Genomic DNA, 26,530 nt, shown 5'->3' with positions numbered 1-26,530 from the left:
TCTCTCTTCCTCTGTCTCTCTCTTCTTCCCCCCGTCTTTCTCGCCAGAATTCACTTATCCTAAATCCCCCTCTTCTTGCTCACTGATAACAGGAGCAGTCCCAGGCAGCTTAGCACGGCTGCAAATCCCTGCGGCAGGCAGCCCCCCTGTACAGCGCATGCCAGTACACTCGGCGCTGTGTGCTGGGATTAGGCCACTCGGGCCTCTGCAGCGGGAACGAGCGCCGCAGAAATGACTTTAATTTGTTTCATTTGAAATGGACTGCCCAGACATTTAGAGTTCAATTTTATGGCTGACCTATCAACAGTGTTATCCAATCAATGTGCTATAAGAGGGGCTTTGTGCTGGGTGTTAGTGTGAGTGTGTGTGTGTGTGTGTGTGTGCACGCATGTGTCTGTGTGTGAGAGTGTGTGTGTGTGTGTGTGTGTGTGTGTGTGTGTTCACGCATGTGTCTGTGTGTGTGTGTGTGTGTGTGTGTGTGTGTGTGTGTGTGTGTGTGTGTGTGTGTGTGTGTATGCGAGTTAAACCCAGACCGTGTGATCATCCATGCCTTTTAACTGTTCCCTGAAAATATGTTTATTTTCACTGCAATAAATCATTTCAGAGGTAAAGAGAGACCAGAGGGACGCCATGCTAAAGTGCCTCTGTGTATGTGTGTAGATAGATAAATAGAGATAGATATTTTATTGAAGGGGAAAGTGTGTGTGTGTGTGTGTGTGTGTGTGTGTGTGTGTGTGTGTGTGTGTGTGTGTGTGTGTGTGTGTGTGTGTGTGTGTGTGTGTGTGAGAGTGTGTGTGTGAGTGTGTGTCTGTGTCTGCATCTGTTTGTACTGTACAAGTGTGTGTGTGTGTGTGTGTGTGTGTGTGTGTGTGTGTATTGTATGTGCCTGTGTGTGTGCGCGCATGTATTTGTATGTGTGTGTGTGTGTGTGTGTCCACATAGTTCCTTTTACTAGGAACTGACTGACCTCTGTATAACCTGACTCTATTTAATATGGCACATTCCCGTCACTGTAAACCCACTAACAAGATTACTGTGTCAGTCATCTACTCAAAACACTTTTAAAGTCTTCATACACACTTACAACAGTCCTGATGCAGTCTGGACAATTCTCGTCACACTACTAACCCACCATCACATAGGCCAAATAGGGAAAGAAGCAATTGGCTCAAGTAGCTCATATCATGAATGTTATGTGGGCTACTGAGCATGTGTGTGTGTGTGTGTGTGTGTGTGTGTGTGTGTGTGTATGTATGTGTGTGGGGTGTGTATGTGTGTGTGGCAAGGCTGCATGGCGAGGATAGAGAGTGCTATCCCAGACACACACACACCCCCACCATACACCCGTGCCAAACTGGCTCCCCTCCTCATTTTAATTCCCCCCTCTGCCTCCCTTCCAGCCCCATAACTCTGTCATTGTGCTGACAGAGAGGCTGTGCGTGGCAGTCCAGGCCGAGGGCCCACTGCCTGCCGCCTCCACCCCGGCCCCGTCCCCAGCCTCCCCCAGCCCCAGCCTCCCCTAGCCCCTACCGCCTGCCTGCCAAGCCCCCAGCCCCCGCAGCAGTGTGCGAGCCTCTGATATCCTCCTAATGTTCCATAAGCGGCCCACAGCGGGCCACTCACAGGCCCAGTAATGTGACAGCGCAGGGTCCCCCTGAGTCCACAGCCACACAGACTGGGGGCCTTGGCAACACCCCCCCCCCCCCGACGCCTCCCCGACTCAATGACCGCCCAATGTTGGGCTAAAGCTGGGCGAATTAAGAGCAGTTCATAATTAACATGATTTTTCAGCCACCCAGCCGAGGTTCTTTTTTAAGCCAGTGTTTTGTACTAAATATGAATGATAGCATGCTAGGAATAGTGCTCTACTGTAAACAAAGGCTACTGTCACTAAAAACAAATCTGGACAAACATTGCTATATGAACTGCCCAGTTGTGAATTTCCGTCAGTTGATATGGGCATGACGTTAACATCGCGGCAGCACTATAGGCAGGATTTAGGAAGGGCTGAGGGGCTTTTATTTTGGAGGCATGAAGCCCTGGCGTGTGTGTGTGCAATGCATGTGTGTGTGGCAAGGCTGCATGGCTAGGATAGAGAGCTCTACCCCCCCCCCCCCAACTCACTTTAGAAATGGTGCTGTGTACTAGCAATGCCACCATGTGGCAGACTCTCTCTCACACACACACACACACACACACACACAACTAGAATGCATCCGAGCAGAGGGAGTGTGTGCAGGAGGTCTGAGACTGTCCTCACCCGGGCACTCTGTCCGGCGATGAGCTGGTCATCTTCTGTCTGAATGCTGGTGCGGCTGTGGGCGTCATACTCTTCCTGCTCAAAGTCTGAGTCATCCTCCAGCTCCTCTGGTGTCTGGGAGGGAAAACAAGAGAAAGGACAAAGAGACAAAGAGGGCAAGAGATAGAAAGAAAGACAGAGAGAGAAAGAGAGAGAGATAACAATGAATACGACAAGCGTGGAGGCCAAGCTTCAGTTCTATGCTTCTAAAGCTATTTTTGCAACAACGGAGTCAGCTGGGACAGCCGAGAAGCATGCTGTCCACGGTTAGACACACTCCGCAAAGACATGAACCCCCTACAGTAACCTTAAACTGCCATGCCAGTATATCAGTCAGATATCGCTAAATAATTAATCCCATCTCAGTGTTGTGTTTGTTTCAAGTAACTTGCATCATTGTTTTTAGTCGCATAGTTTGCATGCCCCACACTAACAAGAAGTTCCCTCTAAAAGTGGGATCAAACAGAAGAGTGGAGAAGGGGGGAAATCGCCCGGAGAGCAAAAACGACAGCAAGTATCGCAGTCGCTTGCCCTCACTCCTCTCTCCTCTCGCAAAAGACAACAGCAGCAATTGGCACAACTTTACGGATCCGTGTCTCCAATTAGCAAGGGGATGATGTAAAACGGAGACAAGGGTCTCGTGTCAGGGCAGCGGAGGGAGTCGGGGGGAGACAGGGGTGGGGGGTGGCGTACGGGGGCCTCGCATGCCGTCGACTCATCACTGTCAGCGATCGGTGGACAGCGCGCTCGCTGTCACACCCACGCTGAGGAGAGGATGGTGCGATGCTGTAGCCTCTGGGCAGCTGAGCTGGCCTGTCAGGAGACAGCTGGACGAGAGAGGCGCCGCTGCTGTTTCTTAATGGGTCCGCCTGGCTCGCCGAGCCCCAATGGACACTAATGGTGGACCGGGCCTCACAGCGTACAGTCTAGGCCCGCAATCCTGGGTAAGACGACTGTCCTCAACGAGCGAGACACCACCACATGCTGGATTAAAACGGCTGCTTATTGAGGTCATCTGTGACCTGTTCCCATTAGTGTCATCATCATGTACTGTAAGAGGACTATAAGAGGTATGTCTGGCCTACTGGAAATACTTTCTCAGTGCTGACACTGACATTACTGAAGGTTTAATAGATCATCCTGTTGTTCAAAGAGTTTGTCTTCCTTAGGCTGTACAATGCGTATCTATTCCACGTGAAAGTCAAGTTTAGAATCCAGTTACAACTGTTGACAATTATCAGAGAGCTACATGCTTCCTGAACAGTACTAACTGGAGTGGCCTTAGGTGCCCACTCCATTACAAAGAGTTCAAAAGCACTGCAGTTCGGATGTTGCTGTTGCGGTTGTTGTTTTTGTAGTTTCAATTTCCTCGAAATAAGATTGGTACATTGCCCAGGAGAAAATTATTTACTATTTACTCAGGGATGAGATGAGGAATCTAAGCCATAAAAGGAATTAGGATCGTAAAGAATAACCCAGCCAACATTTTCCTAAGATTAAAGGTACACTGTGTAATTTTGATCTGACATAAAAAAAGCTTTATTTACATGAATGTGCTGATTCATGTCCATTCAAGGTCTACTGTAGTCTACAGTCTATGTTGATAATTCCTGTTCGTTTTCATCAACATTGCTAAACGAGCAGGAACATGCAGTTCGATACTGTGGACAGCACTTACCCCTACTCTAAAGATGATCAAGATTTTTGTGTAATCATTGGTTTGGAAGAACACCTTTCCCATGTACATGGCACAGACAAATTAGGCAGTACATACACAGTCTTCATGACTGTTTCACAAAGCTGCCTTTCTTTTACCAAAACGTTCTTCCTGGAGAGGCAAAAGTGGTTTTACTTCTGAGATTATTAAATACCCACTTCAAATCAACTGGGTATTACTCTTATCTTTAATATTTAGCTCTAATTCATCCTCTAAACCTTTTTCCCTGTCTAAGGACCTGTCTGTGGATAGTATTTATAGATGTTTACAGTAATGATCCATATACATAGAGAAGTGGAACTGATGTGTGTGCCGTGTCCTCTTACCCTGATCATGAGAACTGCTTTCCTGATGTCACGTACACCATCGTAAACGAGGCGCGAGGCGTCGATGAACTCATTCTCCTCGAATGCCTGAGGGGGATTGGTGCTCAGAGCCTCGATAGCAACCTCCACTTGCTCTGCAAACCGGGGCATGACTGTTCAAGGAGACAAACAAATGGGGGTGGGGGTGGGGGGTATGAGAACAGTATGAAAAATAGAACATGACTACACTCTTCATTCACAAATCCATTTCTCCAACTGGATTTCAAAACCTATCCATATACATGTGACTGATATTAGGCTAACATTTTTATTTTATTTTAAGTGACATGGACTTTTGTGAATGACCGGGACCGATTGACCGATTGTCATGTGGCAACACTACCCCTACTCCCCCATGCCTGCAACACACACATTTAAGGACATAGCATACAAAGTGAGAACACTTGGTCCAAGGACACATGAAGTGGCAGACGCATTCAGCTGAGGTAGGAGTAGCCCCTGTGTCATCTTCACACCTCCTCTTTTCCAGCCGCACCAGTGTGGACAGGAAATGTCACCCCAAATATCACCGATGCGGACGGGCTGGCCCACCAACACCAATTAAGCACCTTACGATGGGCACGCTCCTAAGGGAGCTGGGTTGTCTGTCACATATCAAAGCATCACAAACACCCAACACCCACTGGGTGACATTCCCTGCTTCCTGTGCTTGATGTGACCAATGTGTGTGTGTGTGTGTGCGTGTGTGTGTGTGTGTGTGTGTGTGTGTGTGTGTGTGTGTGTGTGTGTGTTTATGAGTTGGACAGAGGGGGAGTCAAAAATGGCTTTGTAACAACCTTCCATATCCTGGGAATAATATTAAAAACACATGAGTCAATTATCACCACCACTCTTCCTCAACCAAGGACGAAAATATGAAAAAGAGAAAAAAGAAAGGCACAATAAATGTGATAGAAAATCTGCAATTTGAAAGAGATATGAATGAGTTGATTCCTTCCTCAGGCTACAGTGTGTCTTCAGAAGAGCAGACAGACATTATGAGAGGGCTGGCCTTTCACTTCTGCAGCCATTTTCTCTAGGCTAAATTTTAATTGAACAAGTTAATCAATAGCAGACGGAAGAATGGTAGTGCTATACAAGGTGGGAAATATAAATGTGATAGGCACAAACAATATAAAGGACTAATGTTAAACATACTACAACGTCTTTTATCCCTTGTTTTAAATACATTATAATTCATTTTAATCCACTTACCAGGAAGGCATAAAATAGGCTTTTGGGAATCATAGGGACCGATTTAAACCAGAATATTTAAATGTTCTGCAAGACTTTTCTGGGTGAAGTTGCTGATAGTGAGAGGTAATTTTACTCTCAAATGCTGTGAAATGATGAAGGGGATTAAATGTGACCATGTTTGATAGGTTTTCACAAAACCCCCAGTCAGACGTCAAGGATGTACTGCAAGTCATTTATGCAGTTTTTCAAAAATAAAGTGGCAGAACAGGTTGGCAGACCAGAGAGCAGAATGACTACTTGATGGTGTTCTGGCACATTATTTATTTATTTTTTGTTGTAGTTGTAGGCGTGAGAAGAACGAAAAGTCAAGAACTTAACAAAAACTGCTTGACAGAACAATACAACGACATATATTTTGAGAAAAGGAGGCTGTTGGAAGACTACTTTTAGATGTGTGATTAGTGTGATTACGTGATGAGCCCATTAGCCAAATTGTAAAATTGCCACTCTTTCATAAAATGCATCAACATTTTGCCAGCACCAATTTATCATTCACCCGTGGCGCCTTTTTCCAGCGTTCCGTCATTCACTCGTCAAATATTTATAACACTAAAAAATAAATACTTATAATGAAATGCCCACAGAAATCCATTCCACATTCAGATTGCCCATGCATGCCTACATGCCTGGGTCCAGTCTCATCCGTTCTTATTTAGACCTAGACACACACACACACACACACACACACACAAACACACACACTCTCATAGAAGTATTTAAATATCTACTCCACCTAAATGCAAATGCAATGTATGTTTGGAACCACCATCTCCTTTCTCCCATCACTTACAGCAACATTAGGCACAAAAAATTTTTCTGGATGGAGCACATTGTACTGTAGAACTGCATTCACAGCATGAAAACACTGCAAAAAAAGGCCAGATTACATGCTAGGTTTTGGCATGCTTTTTAGGTAGCTAGCCAGGACTTGTTTTTTGGTTACTGTGAATAGACTAAGATGTACCCTATCTTTCACCTTTGTCTCACCTTCTAGCCTTCCGCTTCTATGCTTCTATATAACCTCAACTCCACTGTCTCACCCTCAAATTCACCTCACCACATCACGTTGCTACAGTCTCACTCTACCAGGCCTCTCTCTCTCTCTCTCCATCTTTATCTCTCACGGAGGCGAGCATTTCAAACGTAATCCTGGCATCTCGATGCAGTGGTGTGACTGAGGGAGAAGTAATGATCCGACTGCAGAGGCGAAAAGGGCTCAATCCACTGGCCACTCCAAAGGGCTGACAGCTTGATCCAGGTAGCCTAGCTATAGCCTCACCCCACTTGCTTAGACCAGCACTTTATCTCCAGCTCTGGCAAGACAGCACTATTCTATGAACCATCACATGCATACCCAAATCAAGTCAGCTACTGTATATACTTTACACATATACAGCTCCATATGGGTCTCAGAAAGAATTGACCTTGTGGTGAACTATAAAATTCAATGTCCACGCTGAGAGCCCATTCCCTTGGCTGCGTAGCCTGTTTGTGCTTGACCAAACTGTTAAATGGGCTTATTTGCAAGGCCTTAGACTGTGACGGCAAGCACAGCACTCAGGCGGTGTAAATGGAGCAATAACATGGGCACTACATCACATTTCTAATCTCCCCTCTCCTAGCATGACCTTAATGGTGAAATAAAAAATGGGAGTCTTTTTAACACACTGAGAATTAGTAGGGGAGAAGTAAACTATGTGGCAAGAAAAAGAGAGATATTTATGTGTGTATGTGTGTGTGTGAGAGAGAGAGAGAGAGAGAGAGAGAGAGAGAGACAGAGAGAGAGAGAAGGACACAGAAAACCCCAGTGAGTAAAAGAGAGAGGGAGACAGAGAAAAGGAGAGAGAGAGAGAAAGCCAGAAAGCCATCTCCAGTCCCCCTGTTAGGCTATTGATTTCCTCCTTCAAGGACATGCTTCAATCCTGAAGCCTGTGTGTAGGATGCCAGCAGGCGATGGCTCATGTTTATAGAGCTGTGAGCCTGAGTGCCTGAACTTCCCGCCCATAAATCCAAGTCAGCGCTCAATGGGAGGCAAAGGTCAGAGATGAGCCGTGAGATAAGATTGGGCTTGGGCCAAGCTTAATATCCATGGGGAGGAGAATCACAATTTCGGTGAACACACTTACCTACAGTACGTAAGGTGCCTTGGCGCCTTGGTAATTCTCAAATAAACAATGCCAGCGCCACGGCGACCAGGCATACCTCTAGAGCTTGGCCGCCTCTGTTCAGTTTCCGTGGTGACTCCTCTGTCCAGTGAGGCCACTCTTGCCTGGAATCTTGTTCACTGAAAGAAGAAATTCAGGCCGAGCACCACTGCCCGGTTTAATCCCAGACTTTTTTCACCCGCCGGGGGCCTAATTGAAGTTAGTGAGCAAATACTGTATATCCTGGTTAGGCGCTGACGTGATGAGGGAATGTCTCCTCGAATCAATAGGAAGTGGTTTATGGAGCAATCAGATCTGCATAGTATCGCCAACAACAGCTGAGGGGACAAAAATAAATCATGGCAAAAAAAAAACAGGCCCTTCATCAAATAGAATTATGGACAAGATGAGACAGTTGGATTCAGCAAGCTGCGCTGTCCTTTACAATTCAATTAGGCCACTCAATCAAGCATGAACAAGTCTCTTTAAGGTTATGGGCTAGCAAACCACTTCCTTTTAGCTGAGACTATCCACAGCTATCTTCACTGGCTTCTTTATTATTATTTTTTAACTTAAAGTGTCTTTCCTCTAAAGAATAGTTTTTTTCCTCCTTCTCCTTCATTAATCTCATGGTAGGACCAAAGGAGGCAGTTTGTTTTCATTTGAGAGAGGGCGCGGGCATGACTGCTCTAGCAACATCACGTCTGCTGCTCATTAGTCCTTAATAACCTCTGATAAGGACAGAGCAGTGCCTGGAGAATTAATATCATTTTTCATACTTTTCAGCTGCAAAGTGACATTGAGCACTTGTGACTGTTTGCACTCTCTTTATGTTTGTGTTAGTGCTTGTATGTGTGTGTGTGTGTGTGTGTGTGTGTGTGTGTGTGTGTGTGTGTGTATGTGTGTGTAGGCATGGTAGGGTGGAGTGCTGAGCTGGTGTTGGTGTTGCGTGTTTAGCTGTGCATTCCAGGGGTCATCATCACAGGACAGTGAGAAAGCCAAGGACGGGTGACATCAGCACCACAGCGTCCATGCCAGCGGTTCGGCAGAACGCAGTGGGCCGTTGTGGGGGTGGGGTGAATCCATGGTAAGAAAGGACAGGAGCCAACATCTGTCTGTGTCTGTGTCCTGGCTACTGACTGCTGAGCGGAATGCCTGGGCTGTCAGTGAGGGTGGCAACCCCAGATGATGCCAATGATACGCGTGACGCTTAGCACGATGCTGGCAACACAAGGCAAGGGAGGGAGGGGAGCTAACTGGCCCAGTTGATTATGCGTAGAGGGGTGGGGGCGCGGGTGGACTGATAGGTTTTCGTGGCGTGGTAAATCTGCCGTCATGGTCAATAGCTGCTGCTGCAGGGGACACAGAGAAAACAAGTGGAGAGGGCATCTGCATTTACACTGAACATGTATGCGTATATATATACACCGGTATATATATTTTTTTTTTTCTGACGCACAACATCTCACCCACACGTGGTTAGCACACATATTACCCACATGTGGTTAGTCTAGTCCTATGGGATACCGTAATTTCCCTACTATTTCCTCTTGGGGACAATAAAGTATACTTTACTTTATTAGCCGAGGTTTATACAATGATTTTGCTAAATTTCTTTAGCTATGAGGTTAATACACGGGGGCAGTTAATATGGTACTAATATTTTTTTAACTTGCATAAAACACTGTCCTGCGGTTTATACGCAATGCGGCTAATACACAGGAAATGACTGTATGTCAGCAGAGATGCTTTTGTAAGGGTTGTCCTTTGCAGTGTGCGGCTGCATTTTGTGCACTTTTTGTGTTTTTCAGATCTCACATCTGTGATGCTACAGATGGGTTTTTGCCTTTGTAGAAGACATTCATTCGATAAAGCCTATGCATTAAGTGCACTGGCGGAATAAGGCCCGTTTCATGCTTTAGTTGCAACAAAGGATGTGGAAAAGAGCTGTCTGAGGCTATCAGTGTGTACAGTGTGGCGTTGCAACCTGTTGATTTCAAAAAAGCTACTCTTAGTGCGCGGCTACATGAAAATCCCAAAGCTTAATTTTTTGAAATATAAAAAAGAGAACTATACACCTGAGATGAATTGGCTTTTTTACTTTCCATCAGTGCACCCTGCCAAAAGGTTTTGATCTGTGCGTGGTGTATGGAGGTAAAATGAACGTGGGCATGACTTGGCCCTCAGCCATGTCTATCAAACAGTAAATTGCTGCCTCCTGAGAGCCTGTGTAGTGTGGAATGAGGAGATGGAAAAAAGAAAGGAATGAGAGTAGATCGAGTGCTAAAGGTTGAACATAAGTGCCCTTTCTCTCTCTCTCCTCTCGATGTACCTCTCAGTTCACTCACTATTATGACCCCCCCCCCCCACACACACACACCATGTCTTTCTTTTTCCGTCCATGTCTCTGTCATATTTATTTCCCTTTACTTTCTCCCATTCCTTTCTCTCTCTCTCTCTCTCTCTCTCTCTTTCCCCTGATGGTTAACATTCACATTAACAGTAGAGTGGGCAGTGGGCATGGGTTCACGGGGGCCCCATGTGATTGGTCCAGACTCCAGGGGCCCATGTGATTGGTCCAGACAGACTCCGGGGGCCCCATTTGATTGGTCCAGACCCCGGCAGCTGTGGTCGCGTGGACTCACCGGTCTCAGAGAGCAGTTTGATGGACTCCAGCACACGCTCAGTGTAGACGCCCGGCTCGTAGTTCTCCATCTCGGCGTTGATGATGTGGACGACGCGAGCGGCGCGTCCGCGGATGGCCCCCGCCGTGCGGTCCAGTGTGTCCACGTCGCCCTCCTGCAGCGCGATCACACACTTGTTCACATCCTCAAGGATGTGGTTCTCTGGAAGGTCAAATGAAAAAGGAAAGAGAGAGAGAGGAGCAGTGACAAACAGAGAGAGAGAGAGAGAGAGAGGAATTTGAAGTTAATAGATTGGTCAAGCAGAGTCTATACACACACAGCACTCTGTGATATTGCAGTTATGGTGCAATGCCTTTCACATGGGCATGGGAGTGGGATGTCAAACAAACAGACCCTCAGAACAACAGAGAAAACAACATAAGTGCAGAAGTGCAGTACAGGAATGGAGATGCTTTATGATGCACACTGATGTGGGATCTGTTTGAATGAACATCACACGACTTACAAAGGATTTACACTACAAAGCGCTTCTCCAGGAGAGAAGAGAAAAATAGCTGTGTCCAACTGTGGGACTTCTGAGACCAGTCTTTTTCCAAAGGCAATGCTTCGATTTTCTTTCACAAGTAACAAAGATGACAACATTGGCATATTTTGATGTAGACAAAGCAACAACAACTTGTAGAAAAAATCTTAATTGCATTTTGTGCAGTCAAATTTACAAAAATACTTGAAAAGCATTTTGCCACATGAAAGGGCGATTTGGCAAGAACATAAAAGAATGATTTATGTGTGGTTGGGGATGAGTGTTTCTGGGAGAGGAGATTCAATGCACCAGCAGAGCGCTGTGCTAACAGGTGCCTCTCCTTAGAGAGGATGGCATGAGACACAGATGCTAAGGGCTGAGCGTGACACCATGTTATTCTCAACTGAAGTCCATTTTCAAGGAAGTGATTTGAAATGATGTACAAATAATAATAATAATAATAATCGCCATCGTCGTTGTGAATGCCCTCGTCGTCATCATCATCATCATCATCATCATCAAATCCCTAGTAGTTCTTAGTAAAGTGGCAGAGGCTGCTTTATTTTTTAATATCCCTCACGGGATCAAACGAGTATATATACTTATACATACTGTATATACATATATATACTTATATATATATATATATACTATATATACTATACTTTTTTAAACTGGTCTGGCTGTAAGACAGGTGGAGTGGTACTTCTGTAAAGTACATTTGGCAAAGTGAAAGCAGCTCTCGTACAGGACTGACTTATGTAAGATGCGGCCAAAACATGTCTGCCAAGTAAGGAATACTGAACACATTTAAGTCAGACTGTAGTGACTCGACAGAATCTGATTAGACATACTTACCGACTGGCTTCAATTAAACTTTGAGTGAGCTGCTTCTCTGTTTGCTGACTTCTTTGAGAGACTTAAAGCTGCAGTTGGCAATATTTTTTGATCATATTCACTAAAAACCGACACTATGCTCTAACATAAATCAGCCGGTTTTAGAAAAAACCCGTACTTCTACCTCCGCCTACAGCCTATTATTTGTTTTGCAAAAATCCACAGCTCCCGGTTCTTCTGGTCCTATCAGAGCAGGTCTGTGTGAGATCTGACTGTCAATCACAGTCTGGTGCAGTCTGGTGCGCACCAATGAGCACAAACTCGATGAGAGGGTGCTCGGTGGTAGTTGGGGAGGGGCATGAGAGTTGTAAACATTAAACATTTTGGCTAAGTCCCCTCAATCTGTCCGACTTGCCAACTGCAGCTTTAATATGGATTTTCAAGTTCAATGCAAATCACCTAATATTTCAGTTCATTTTATGAATCCATTATGTTTCATTTGTGAACTGAGTAGATACAAATAGATAGCTAAAAAGGAAGAAAGAGAGCAGGCAAGAAAGAATACAGAGTTGATTTTTGGTTTTACCTGAGACAGACAGGAAGTCATCCACAGAGGTGATGTCATCCACAGCCTCCGTGAGAATGCGCACCTGCTTCTCCCACTGGTCCTTGAACACATCCATGTTGTCCTGAGCGACTTTACTCTGGGGCCGTGCCGCCAGGGTCAGGGCCGCGTTGATGACCTGTAAGGGGAGAGTGACTGAATGAAGCTTTGTTTAGCAGACTCAAGTCCATAAATATACACATACGACAAGACAGATAAAATACACAGAATATAAAAAATCAGTTTACATATAGATTTGAGCCAGTGCACCCTCACACTGGATGAGTAGCAGGAGCAGCTCAAAATGGGATTCGAGAGTGCCACAATGATACCATTTACAGATCCCTCAAGACATTGCCTAAATGTAAACATTAAGTTTCTTACAAGCACTTTGAATGTGCTCACTTCTGCAGGGTATTTTAAGGACGATTCTCATGGCATCATTGTACGCAACTTGCAACTTTTGGATACTAGATGGGCCGTGTAGAGCGGTGTGCAATACAGTATGCTTTAAACAAAGCCACTTTCACTCGTGTAGAACAGAAGCTGAACTTGGTGTTTGCCTGAGCATATAACTTACAATGTTGCCTGTATATACTGTATCATCATCATCATTCATTTGATTGGTTATAAGATGACCAAGGCAGAGAAAGAGAAAGAAAGAGAGAGGGATGGAGAAAAAGACAGAGAAGGAGATAGAGAGGATTGAGAGAGAAAGAAAGAGAGAAATGGAGAAGGTGAAAGTGAAAGGAGGGAAGAAAGAGAGAGAGAAAGATGGAGTGAGGAAACAATCTTCTCCAAAGACCTCAGAAGCCAGTGTTTTATGGTTCCAGTCTGCATTAGGCCAACTTCCTGTGTGCAAGCTCACCATTTTTATAGACTACAGGAGAAAGGGAATTCAATTAGGAGTTGAGAAGCTTGGGTCCACTCCGAGCCACCACAAATCACCGGCAGACATGGCCAGCACAGTCATAAGCTCAACATGAGCCACTCTCTACGCACAAGCACAAGGGACTGCGGTGGACGCTTGCAACGCGCACCATTCCCAACACTTCTCACATGCACCCATAAAACCACCAGCATCATTACTCCGCCATCCGAGCCGCAGCCTAACCCAATGACTTTAAGGGACGAAGGCAGCCACGTCGGGCCTGGATCTAACATTTTCACTAGTGTGCGTGCGATAGTGTTTTTGTTCTGGGCTGACGTTTGTCTTGGCTGCGAGTGGGCTGCCTGTGTGAGCAGAGAGAGAGAGCCCCACCACTGGGAGGATGAAAGCAGCCGAGCTCTAGTAGTCACGTTGGTTGCATCACCAGCCGCTTCAGGTCTGGCAGATGAAGTGCACATGATGGACACAGGGAGACAGAGGGCTTATGTAATGGTGGGCTTTTTCTTCTTCTGCCCCTTCTCATATCTTCTTTGTCTTCGATTCATCTACTTTGTTTGTCTTTCTTCCTACAGTCCTGTCAAAACGACTGGTGCTATTTTTTTCCTCGCCTACTATATCATTCTCTTTACTACGCACAGTTGCTCTCTCTCTCTATCTCTCTCTTTCTTTTGGAAAATAACCAGCGATCACCTCCAAACTTTTCTAACAGTAGCCAAGGCTGGAGCTGGGTGGGTTTGTGAAGCACCTACAGTATCCTTTTGAAGCCCTGAGGCTCAAACCCCAAATAAATTATCAACTACTTCACCTGGGTCTTAAGAAAAACAACAAGAATAGTAAAGGCTGGTGTTTGTGAGAGTGAATGAAGGAATTACCTCCAACCCCCCCCCCCCCCCCCCCCCCACATAACACCCTACTCCCCAACAAACTCTCTCTCTCTCTCTCATCTTCCCTCCCTCCCTCTCACACACACGCACACTCCCTCCCTCTTTTCCTTTCTGTAGTCTCCAACTGCCGACTCCGGTTTTCTTTTTCTCTCTCTCCCCGTACGGGCAGCTAAGATCTTGTTAGCCTTCTCCTCACCACAGGTGTTTTGCTAACAGCTAAGCGCTCTGAGCCCACCTGCAGAGGGTCAATGAGACACCGGCTACCAAGCTAAATTTCCTGCGTCCATAAATCAGGGGGCGGGACGTGTCCACCTTTATTAGCTGGCGGAGGCCAGCGGTGTCTGTGACACATTGATTGGTGAGGTGCAAGCCTGACGGATGGCGAGAGGCGAGCACCTGCCACGGGGCAGGTGCTGTGCCCAACCCCTCCCCTTACCTGTGGGCACAGGCTGTCGATCTGGGTGGCTGCCATCCGCACTAGTTTCACACCCTCTTCGTTATTGGAGATGGAGCAGGCCAAGTTCGCCACCTGGAATGGGACAGAGGGGAGAAAGAGAGAGATGGGGGGAGGAGAGGGAGAGAGAGAAAGAGAGAGAGAGAGAGACACAGAGATGGGAGGGAGAGAGATAGAGGGAGAGAGAGGAAAATGTCAGTGCTTTATTATAAACAGACGCAGGATAACAGTAAATACACAGTCATTAGAGATCACCCTGGGGCTTCACAGTAGCACGGCCCTCTCTGGAATCACTCTGAATAGCACACACACACGCTTAGTTCCAGGGTGGGGGGGGGGGGGGGGGGGGAGTCGTTTTTTGGCAACAGCAAATATAATTGGTAAGCACCTCTCAGTCGCTCTTTCTCTCCCAACACACACACACACACACACACACACACACACACACACACACACACACACACACACACACACACACACACACACACACACACACACAAACACACACACACACACTCTCTCACACAGTCTTTCTCTTCTCTCTCTCTCACTGCAGCTTTTTTCTCTTCTCTCTTCTTCTGCATGTCCACAGCTATCAGTGCTGTGTGCACTGCCAAGGATTTAATGCTTGGCTTGAAAAGGCAATGTTAGGGCAAAATATGTACAGAGGGTTAGACTCATTCAACTGTTAGATTAGTATTTGTTATTTCCAAAGACAGCACAAAAAATGAGCCGAGGACCAGCTGTGCACCTATATCAGCATGCTCAGAATTTAAGCTGCCCATCTCTCTGACCCTTACCTCTGGCATTTAAAACATATATGAATATTTATAAACAACCCACATCAAATATAATATATATATATATATATATATATATATATTACACTGCCTGGCCAAAAGGTCACACACTTTAATATTTCGTTGGACTGCCTTTACCTTTGATTACGGCACACATTCACTGTGGCATCTTTTCCACAAGCTTCTGCAATGTCACAACATTTATTTCCGTCCAGCGCTGCATTCATTTTTCATCAAGATCTTGTATTGATGGGATTCGAACCACTGTACAAAGCCTTCTCAAAGTCAGCACATCCCAAATATTCTGAATGGGGTTAAGGTATGGACTCTGGGGTGGCCAATCCATGTGTGAAAATGATGTCTCATGCTCCCTGAACCACTCTTTCACAATTTGAGCCATATGCCCATGCCATCAGGGAAGAAAAAATCCATTGATGGAATAACCTTGTCACTGAGCATATTCAGATAGTCAGCTGACGTCATTCTGTGGGCTCATAACGTTACAGTAATGTTGCTGAACCTAGACCTGACCAACTGCAGCAACCCTAGATCATAGCACTGCCCTCACAGGGAGGCTCTAACCTATTTGCTTAGTTAAATCCAGGTGGTGACCTTTTTTTGGCCAGAAAGATAGATAGAGAGATAGATCTGCTGCATAATTCACATGGCACCATTAAAAAACACAATTACCCACAAATGCCAGTGGGCCCACTGTGCAGGCTACTAGACGCGTGCAGGCTCTCTCTGTGCGCCACTGTAGTGGCAGAGCCCAGTGATGTGCACCCTCCATAAGAGATTGGCTAACAATATTGGGTGTTTTGAGGAGTCACTCGTTTTAAATACCCAGAGTCCTCTGGGCTCATCACAGGATTGCCTGAGTATGCCTGAATCATTAGCCAGGTTTATTGATGCAAAAACAGCCTCATTGTCTAATTAAGACAGCAGATGGCTCCTTAAAAGGAACGCCTTCTTGCTTAATTTATGTCTCTCTGTCCAAACCCCCTTCCTTGGCTCTGCACGGACTATGACATACAGTAACTAGGAGATTCATTCATTCATTCATTCATCCATCCATCCATTCACTCATTCATTTATTCTCGTCTCATTTCATTTCACTGTGCTGTCTAGCGCTAAGAATGAATGGATACATTATATTGCTTCTCATGGAGGATTAATTTCAGGTAATGAAAATTCCCCATCTCATGTTCATGCCTGATACATTCATGTAGTGTGGCTTAAAGTGTATAGCAAATGACATGCTGACACAGGGATCCATCGTAGCATGTTTCCTAATGTGCTTTATTATGGCAAAGACACACATATGAGGCTGATGAAAAGTTGGAAAGAGGGTAAATCTAATTGTGGGCCACTGCTGAAAGAATACTGGATTGGCGCTAAACTGACAGATGCCTGTTGGCAGACATAATGTCTGCCAAGCCATATCAACGGTCTCCTCTATTATAGCTAACGTCACTTCTGGAGGTAAATTGAGGTAAATCAAATCTGTGTTAGAAGAGTCTTGCTCACGGCACTTTCACCTCCTACCAGTGACAGCTTTGAATGCCATGATGGATTGTTTGCCTTTGAGCATTTTTGTTTTGGGGTGTGTGTGTGTGTGTGTGTGTGTGTGTGTGTGTGTGTGTGTGTGTGTGTGTGTGTGTGTGTGTGTGTGTGTGTGCTGTGAGTGTTTGAGAGAGAAACAGAGAGAGAGAATCTGTGTGTATGTGTATCTAAAGGAAAGGACATTACATGGAAGGAGCATGTTGGTGTCTGAAAGAACAATAGAGTATGAGAGAGGGAAAGAGAGAGAGACAGAGAAAGAGAGAGAGCAAAAGAGGGGGAGATGGAGAATAAGATGAAGATGAAGACTAAGGTACTCTTTGTGAACAGTGAGTGGCGTTTTCAGCAAGCACACAGAAAAGAAAAACAAATATAGCATCAGAACAAGGCTCACTGAAGAGCGTTTTGTTCCCCATTCTCCAGTGCAGCAATTAAACTAATGCCACCAGACACAGGCCTGGCTCCTGTTTCAGAGGCATCCTCTTCCTCCTCCTCTTCCTCCTCCTCCTCCTCTCCACACTGTAAAGCACATATGAGGACAGGCAGCTAGCCACACCAAACCCTGAGCCCACACCAGCCTGCCCTGCACCCCCTCCACCAGCTCCCCACACACCCCCACCGCACGTCTGAGACCTGGGCCGTTGCCAAGGCTGCGTCCGGCCGGCCAAATCTACTAATTGCAATTATCTAAAGAAGTGCTTCTTCCTCTGTGGGCTTTTTTAAAAATTATTATTTTTAAAGAGCAATGTCTCTCCCTGCGCCTCTCGCAAAAAAAAAAAAAAAAAAAAAAAGAGGAAGTGGTTAGAGCAATTTCCAAAAGTAGTGCCTTTGAGTGACAGTCATGGGGAGAGAGAGATAGAGAGGGAAAAAGAGAGAGAGAGATTGAGAGGGAGAGAGAGAGAGAGAGCGCGAGAGCGAGAGAGATGAATAAAAGTGTGGGTGAAAAGACAAAGACTGTGTCACATTTTATTTGGGCTTTTTTCCCCCAGTGCAGGAGCTATTGATTAAAGAAGGACAGGACTATTGTGCTCGTAGAAGTTTAATAAGTTTGTGCCACTCAAATATAATATCCCCTCTCCATTCCTCAACTGAGGAAGTGCAACCGTAGCCACAGTCACCATTAAACCTGTGTCTTTTTACCCCTTCCTCCTCTCATTCTCGTTTGTGAGTTACGGTCTGCGTCATCCCGGTTTGTAATTTTTAAATCAATCCAATCCAATCAGCATACTGTCACTGGTCAAGGACAACATTGCCTCTGATATACACTAAGGTTTACTGCATTGATTGCCTGCACAGCCATGGAGCACAGTATCAGGAAACACGTGTGTTTGGCTATTGTTCTTCCCCAGGGAGGCTGCGAGTCTTTCGCCCGCTTTAAGACCCAGGTTAGATGGCCACATTAAATCACCCAGACACATACAATCGTTCTTATTGGCCCACGTAATTGCCTCACTATTAGTGTAGATGACAGGCAGGAGGGGGACCCTACTGAAAAGGAACATCAGTGGGTAGAGGCCTTCGAAAAGACACGGGGGGGGGGGGGGAAGGTGGTAATGTTGCCACTGTGTTCGCAGCCATCACCATGATCAAAGGCCTGCAAAACTTCCAGAATATTAGAGAAACAGACAATGTGTGAGTCTGTTTGTGTGTAAGCCATCTCCATCATCAAAAGCCTAAAGACATGCTAGTGCATTTAAGTGAAAAAGGCAGTGTGTAGGCGTATGTGTGTGTGTGTGTGTGTCTGCATATGTGTGTGGGTGTGTGTGTGTGTATGTGCATGTGTGTGTGTGTATGTTTACATGCATGTTAGTGTGTGTGTGTGTGTGTATGGGTGTGAGTGTGTGTGTGTGTGTGTATGTGTGCATGTGTGTGTGTGTGTGTGTGTGTTTGTGTGTGGGTGTGTGCGCTTGTCTATGTGCATGTGTATCTATGTTTATTTGTGTGTGTGTATGTGTGTGAGCATGTGTGTGTATATATGTGTGTGCGTATGTGTGTGTGTCTGTGAGTATGTATGTGTGCATGTGTGTAGGGTGGTTTCGCACAGTGCAACCGGAGTGTAAATAAATCAGCCTGTCAGCACATATGAAGGGGAGTGCGCCACTGGGGGATACACCTACTACCCGCTAAGTGCATTGGCATAAGACGGAAGCCACGTCTCTCCCCCCCCCTCCCCTCTCCCCCTCTCTGTTTTGGAGACGTGTGCATAGCCTTCTCTCTCTCCACCCCCCCCCCCCCTCCTGGAGACGTGTACGTAGCCGTCTCCCCCTCCCCTAACTCCTGGTGTTGTCAGTTGGGAGTCTGCGTCTCTGACTCTCAGATTTATGGGCCCATTCTCGAAGGGGGAGCTGTTTGCTTAAATACAGCTTCACAGAGTAATGGCTACTGCTCCAGTGCCTCTCGCCCCCATTACTGGCTGGTTACATGTAGGAACATGGGGGAGAATGGTGTGTGTGTGTGTGTGTGTGTGTGTGTGTGTTTGTGTTGGGGGTAGTTATATGAACATAGACCCATGGGGGAAGAGGCAGATTGGAAAGGCTGAAGAGATTCGGAATGTTGTACTGTTCACTCACAGCAATGCCAATGAAACCATGTGCTCAAGAGAGAAACATAAACTCTGTTCAATCAGAAATGACAACAGACACATACCAATACGTTCACCGTTCCAATTATGTGAATGACGTAGGTCCTCAAATAAGATTACTAAGACATGCCTGTGCACAAAACAATTTGGAGTTTGTTGAGGACTGTTTTCCCCACTTGAATTATTTAAATGAAGTTATCTAAGATCTCCACTGCGTGATGTCTGTTTGGAAGGATGGTATCCATGCTGGTATTTTTTCCAGCCAGCTCCCTGCAAGGTATCTGTTCATGCAAACGCTGTGACACGGTGGGCCTTAAATTGAATGACGGGTAAAAGGCTATGTCAAAAGTGCTGCTAAAGCTAGTTTAATAATGAAGCAAGACCCTAAGCAAGAACATTGGTGGGTTGGTTCAATGGTCTTAAATGCTACAAGATAGCTTTAGCTCATGCATGAGACAATTTATTTGCTCAAAGATTTTGCAACTTTGCCCGCCATTTAGTTTAAAGCCCTATAGTCATAACAGTACTAATAACTGCATGGATTAGCCTACTCTCTGACGCACAAGCAGCCCAGGCCATATGCCTGCTCACAGCTGCTGCACTCTAGCAGGTCAGCTCCCCCTGGGCATGAGGCTGATCTGGGATCTGGTGGGTCCATCCCTCTCCCAGAGGCCCCAGGGGCTCACAGGTCCCCTGTCAGCTGACCTGGCGTTCCCAGGTGCAGGAGCCTCCACGGGGGCGAGGCAGACAGCCTTCCTCTCCACGGCTGTAAGTGGGCCAGAGCAGACAGGCAGGGGAGAACGGGAGCAGGAGGAGAGAGGAGGGGGGGGGGGAGCACAAAGAGGAGAAGCCACCGGTGTCTACATTTAGATAGCGGAGCCTCCATTGTGAGCAGCGCCGCAGACAGACCTGGGCTGCTGCCTCTGAGTGGATGTGACAGAAAACGAGAAAAAGGAGACATCAATTGGGAACACTCAGCTAACTCCATCCCACTCCGCACGGATTTAACAGGCTCATGGGAAACCATAAAGCATAGTGGTGTCTCTCTCTCTCTCTCCAGATCTGAGAGAGAGCTAGAGAGAGAGAGATAAAGAGAGAGAGGGAGATAGAGAGAGAGAGATAAAGAGAGAGAGGGAGATAGAGAGAGAGAGAGAGACTCTCTCAATGAGATAGAAAGAGTGTGTGTGTGTGTGTGTGTATGTGTGTGTGTGTGTGTGTGTGTGTGTGTGTGTGTGTGTGTGTGTGTGTGAATACAAGTGTGCAGCTGCTCAAATATACAGACACCACCTCCATTTCATCTGGGTCACTAAGGGATTCTTGATGCCCATGTGGGGACAGCTTCCTTGATATTGCCCGTGGTGATCGTCTCCTGGCAGGAGAGCCAGGCCTCTCCTTGAGTTCAGACCATGCTGAAGAGACCGCAGGAGACCAGACGAAACAAGACCAGACAAGACGAAGGTGAGATCACTTCAAAGTGAGACAGAGAAAGAGAGGTGAGAGAGAGAGAGAGAGAGAGAGAGAGAAAAAGAGAGAGACGAAGGCAGCCTGAAGAGGAAGCTGAGCTGAGGCTGCCTTAAAACTGCTGATGAGGTTAATGCACTGGGAAGCCAGCATGAGTGCCTAAATCACAGGAGAAGGACGCTGGGCCTAAATCACTCCTGTTTCGGTGGCCAAGGACTAATCGAAGAGAAACACCCACGCATGAACACACACACGCACACACACACAAACATCAACATCAAACATGCACACACATACCGCGCGCGCACACGCACACACACACACACACACACAGACGCGCGCGCACACACACACACACACACACACACACACACACACACACACACACACACACACACACACACACACACACACACACACACACCCAGCCACACAGAAGCACACACACACACCCAGCCACACAGAAGCACACACACAAACACACAGGCTCCCTGCAGGGCAATGTGGGCACACAAGCTCACAAATGCAGCACACTCCCTTGGAGGAAACTGGGATCCTAAAGATAATCAATGGGATCGCCAGGCTCATATTGGAGTTAGGTTGGCGGATATCTTCCATCCTGGATGCATATACTTTAGCTCACGGCACCTCAAGTTCCTCTCTCGGCCTAATTAAGCTCTTTGTGATTATCCAATTGACAATAAATGGCATAGCAACAAGACATAAACAAGAAGGTTAATATGCCTGATAGGCTAAGAAGACATCAAGAACGACATGTTATTTATCTATCATTCTCTGAACTAGTCTCTGTATACAATTTTCCTCAACTGTTACTACACTTGTGTTTCCTTTGCTTGATATTTTTTCCCAAACAGGCTTCCACGTGAGCATGCAGCCTAATGTTTAGACCCATTAACTTTACATGGTGACTGGCACCTTCAGTGGCCTCAGATAACAGGTCTCATATGGCATGATTGCCACACTGCCGAGATCTTTCTCTCTCTCTGTATGAGTGGCTTTGCATTTCCTGCTCAAAACAGATTCCGCCAGATTGGATATCGATTGATGCACCAGAAATTTGAGAGGGTGCCTTCCTGTGTCTTCCTCTAGTAGTGAGAAAGAGTTTTAACATCTTTATGCTGAATATAAGATATGCAGGAAAAAAAAGGTAAAAACATCCCAGCAACTCTCTGAAAATGCATCTGAGGGAACACTGGTGAGACCGACTCTTCTCAACATACACACATTCATGTACGCGCACACACACGTACTAACTCGGACGCACACACCTACTGTGTATATATATATATATATATATACACACACTAAATTGTGAGAGAGGGAGAGAGAGAGACAGAGGAAATAAATATTTACCCAGAGAAAGAAAAAAAAGTTGAACTGAAAACACTAATAGAACTGGCACCCAATTAAAAGTAATTTAACAATTTTTCTTGTCCCTAAAAAAAATTGCCCTGAAGCACTCCGATAACACTACAAGAAGCTATAATATAACTTATTGATTACTTTTCAGGCAGACATGTCTCAGAACTAGGGCCTATAAGCAGCCGTAAGACTGATTTGATGAATTCTAAACATGATTTATTCAGATGGAGGCAATACAGTTAGTAGTGAGTGAGTGAGAGAGAGCGGCCGTAAACGAGATGGGTACCAGGAGAATCATTCCCGGCATGTAAAAATTTACTGAGCTCAACAAGGGACACGCTGAGGTAATTGAAAACAATATAAACAATCCATAAAGCGAAATGGACATGCTTGACTTTGTGCATAGAGGGGTGCAAAAAGGGGCCATTGACCTGACGAGTCTTGTCCTAGATATGAATGTGTCAAATTAGACAGCAGCAGATTGGATCCCCTTGCCCAAGGAGAGGAGAGAGAAAGAAAGAAAGAAAGAAAAAAAGACAGAGACATAGAAAGACATAGAAAGAGAGTGAGTGAGTGAGTGAGAGAGAGAGAGACCTTAAATTTGTTGAAGAAAATAGACTACTCCTTCGCTACAGTCCCCAATCCTTTAGCACCTTTAGTTTGTGTGTGTGTGTGTGTGTGTGTGTGTGTGGTGTGTGGACAGACTGGGTAACATGATTTCCCCCCATGCTGCTCCCCAGTGTTTAGCCTCACAGCTGGAGACCCCACATGCTACCAGTGCCACTGCAAGTGCTACAGGATCAGAGTCCCCTCAACAGCCTCACAGTGCTCAACTCCCTCAGGACTCCATGTTTCCGCTGCCTCCTGTTTACACACACACACACACACACACACACACACACACACACAAACACCCCCCCCCCCCCACCCCCACACACAGAGTGAGACGTACACACATACACCCCCACATCCCCCAAGACACACACACACACACACACCATTGAAGCGCCAAGACAATCCAGTTCCAGAGAAGTATCGATTGCTCTCTGTACAGGGTGCAAGCCAAGCAATTGTTCTTGGCAGTAGAGCACAATTATGAAAATGGACTTGGGCTGTTCTATCTAATTTATCTGTATATTTAACAATACTCAACAGCTGACACTGAAAAGCACTCTTTCCATGAGGATCCATACGTTTGAGGGAGGATCTGTGTGGGCAACATGAGCTGATTGCTACTGGGCAGCCATCCATCCTGCTCAGATGCGGCTCTATTTTTAGACACTGGCGAATTATCTCCAAGAAAGTTATGAAGACTAATCACACAACCACAAGCTGGACAGCACCTATTTTCCTCTGCCTCCCTCCCTCTCTCTCTCTCTCTCTCTCTCTCTCTCTCTCTAGAGAAGCCTCTAGAATGAATGTGCAAGCTCTTGCCCTCCGAAGAGGAGAACGAGAAAGAGAGTGAGAGAAGTGGAGGAGAGAGAGAATGCAGGAGGGAGTAAAATACAGCGAGTGCCTCGTGTTTGAGAATCTGTCAATCACATCCAGAGATTCAATGTGAGAGCCGAAGGAAGGCAATTACTGGCTCCTTCACCTTGGGATGGGCTTGAGAAAAGCCCCAGACTGCGCACGGCCAGACCCACTGCAGATTCCAAACTCCATCCACCCAGTGCGTACCTGCGCTGTCCCCTCATGCTTGCAGACGAGACGAGCATCCCGCACGGCACCAAGGCACGAAGCCACTCCTCAGGAACTCTTCCAAGACTCTGCCTTCACTGACAAATGGTCACGCTCGATGTGCTGTGCTGGGATTTTAATTGCCCAAACAAACTTTCTGAATTTGGCTGTGGCTATACAGCATCAGCGCACCAGCATGGCTATTCTCATCATCATTGTCTTCATCAACCTCATCACCACCATCATCATCATCATTGTCATCATCACTATCCTCAATATTAGCAGACACAAAAAAATGAAAAATTCAAATAACAAACAAAAACAAACAAACAAGATCACAACTCCAGCCAACCATCCTTTGATATTGAATCAGACACATCACTATTTTGTGCCATTGCTGTGTCCTCCCTGCACTCTTGTGAGCTGGCAGTTGCAGGCTCCACGCGGCTCTGCAGAGGATGACAGATGCGGTGGCTAGCAACCGCATTAGCATTCCTCCGGTGGCTAGTTATTATCATAAGCTTGCCGGAGTGTGCAGGGAGAGGTGGCGTCACGTTCTGTGCTGACATTTATGTGTAACTCGTCGGCGCTGGTCTGCACTTTGCTGACACGGAATAGATTACTCCTCCCCCACTGTAATAAACACTGTGAGCCACGCTAAAGGTTATCAGTCACCAACCAATGACTCAACCTTTACTCTATACACAAAGGCAAAAGGCAGTGCCTACTGGAGTGGACCAAATGTCTGTAACATAAGTCTGTTATTATGTGGTCAACTGCAGGTATTGCAATTTGATCAATTTTTGGTAGAGTGACACGTTTACTTCTGGAATGACTGCTGTCTCAGTAGACTAGCATCCTGTGCTGTGGTATAATGACTGCTGTCTCAGTAGACTACAGTAGCATCCTGTGCTGTGGTATAATGGCTACAGTAGACTAGCATCCTGTGCTGTGGTATAATGACTGCTGTCTCAGTAGACTAACATCCTGTGCTGTGGTATAATGGCTACAGTAGAATAGCATCCTGTGCTGTGGTATAATGGCATATTTTACAACTAGTCCCTGTTGCTTTGAGATGTTTGTTGAGATGTAATCAACTATCAATGCGAACACCAGTCTACAAGTTTTGGGACTCGGTCGCATTAGTCCATCCAAAGCTACGTCTGAAAGTTTATATCTTAGCAACACCTTGTCACTGTCAAAAAACAAAATGTCAAAAATGACAGCCTACCATTTAAATCATAAACTGACATTGTGCCAGGGTATAGCTGTTGTAGGCCTACTCAAAATGCAAACAAAGTATTATCTACTACAAAAAGAAAAGTAGCATCAGAGACCAATCAAAGTCAAGTTACTCAAAGTTCACTTCCTCAACACAGACTTGCTGCTGTTTCATATCTTAGTATGATCACACATTTTTTTAAGGCCATAAGGTTATAATTGTCCATTGTTTTCTAACAGATGCTATGTTATGCTAGTAATGGACAAGATGAGTACAAAAACATGGGCATGTTGGAAGTATTCGACTTCCTGTTCCACAGAAACTGACATACTGTAGTTACTCCACATGACATGTTTATTCCTTTCAAATATATTTATTTGGTTATTGCTAAGCTGCTAAAAGCATGGCAAAATTAATTGCTAATATATATTCATGGAGCAAATGAAATGGATGCTGTTGTGAGCAGCGCTACCAGGAAACCATGCCCTCTGAATGCAAATACCTTCTCATTCACCGGCGGGCTTTAAATTCCCACGTCAGATGGCAGCCTTGCAGAGGTGTGGGAGGGAGAGGCAGTGAAGAGAGGGAAAGGGGCAGTGTGTGTGTGTGCATGTGTGTGTCTGTGTGTGCATGTCCACATGTTTCTCTCTATGTGTGTGTGTGTGTGTGTCTGTGTGTGTGTGTTTCTTCTTTAGTAGCATAATGCAGTGGTAGAGCAACAGTCAGGTGAAGATATCATCCCCATACATTCTCTCTCTCTCACACACACACACACACACACACACACACACACACACACACACACACACACACACACACATTGGGCACACTCATTTGTTTACTACAGGCAAGTTTACTTGTCCTTCAAAGCAATCCTGTGAGTGCACCGTCAAAGACAAAGTCCAGACAAAGTCAAAACAGCCATCTTCTGGAACATCCGCAGATATTGTTTTATCTAATTAGTTCATTAACTGGACAGATATAACATTTGCCCCCAGTCTCCAATTAACAGACACCTTCCAGCCAAATGTTTTACAGGTGCTGCTCTTTTTCTGCAACAATAACCCATAAATTGTACATCCAATTAAATTCAGATAGCTTTAATTAAGCTGTTGGAAGCCTATAGCAATAAAGTCTTTGACCAGAGGAATGAAACCAATGTATAAGCGTGTAGATACTGCTCTAAAGATATCTCTCCTGCCTTTTCTAATACTACAGGATAGGTGCT

At 45.7% G+C, this 26,530-nt stretch overlaps 1 protein-coding gene across 1 annotated transcript in view; it reads right to left on the bottom strand.

The window, feature by feature from the left end:
- Nucleotides 1–26,530, bottom strand: part of ctnna2 (catenin (cadherin-associated protein), alpha 2) — a 422,651-nt gene that overhangs the window by 12,765 nt on the left and 383,356 nt on the right. The window contains exons 10-14 of the mRNA XM_076293983.1: nucleotides 14,601–14,693; nucleotides 12,374–12,530; nucleotides 10,428–10,628; nucleotides 4,343–4,494; nucleotides 2,261–2,374 (exon numbers count right to left, since the gene is read on the bottom strand). Of these exons, the coding sequence (XP_076150098.1) occupies nucleotides 2,261–2,374; nucleotides 4,343–4,494; nucleotides 10,428–10,628; nucleotides 12,374–12,530; nucleotides 14,601–14,693 (717 nt within the window). The remainder of the gene's footprint in view (nucleotides 1–2,260; nucleotides 2,375–4,342; nucleotides 4,495–10,427; nucleotides 10,629–12,373; nucleotides 12,531–14,600; nucleotides 14,694–26,530) is intronic.

The sequence above is a fragment of the Alosa pseudoharengus genome, unplaced genomic scaffold (assembly GCF_046254945.1).
Source record: "Alosa pseudoharengus isolate Yale_2024_CS ecotype anadromous, Long Island Sound unplaced genomic scaffold, YU_APseudo_1.1 YU_APseudo_1.1_scf_2, whole genome shotgun sequence".
Lineage (NCBI taxonomy): Eukaryota > Metazoa > Chordata > Actinopteri > Clupeiformes > Clupeidae > Alosa > Alosa pseudoharengus.
Note: the sequence above shows the minus strand (reverse complement) of the source record. Positions and strands in the feature narration are given on the sequence as shown.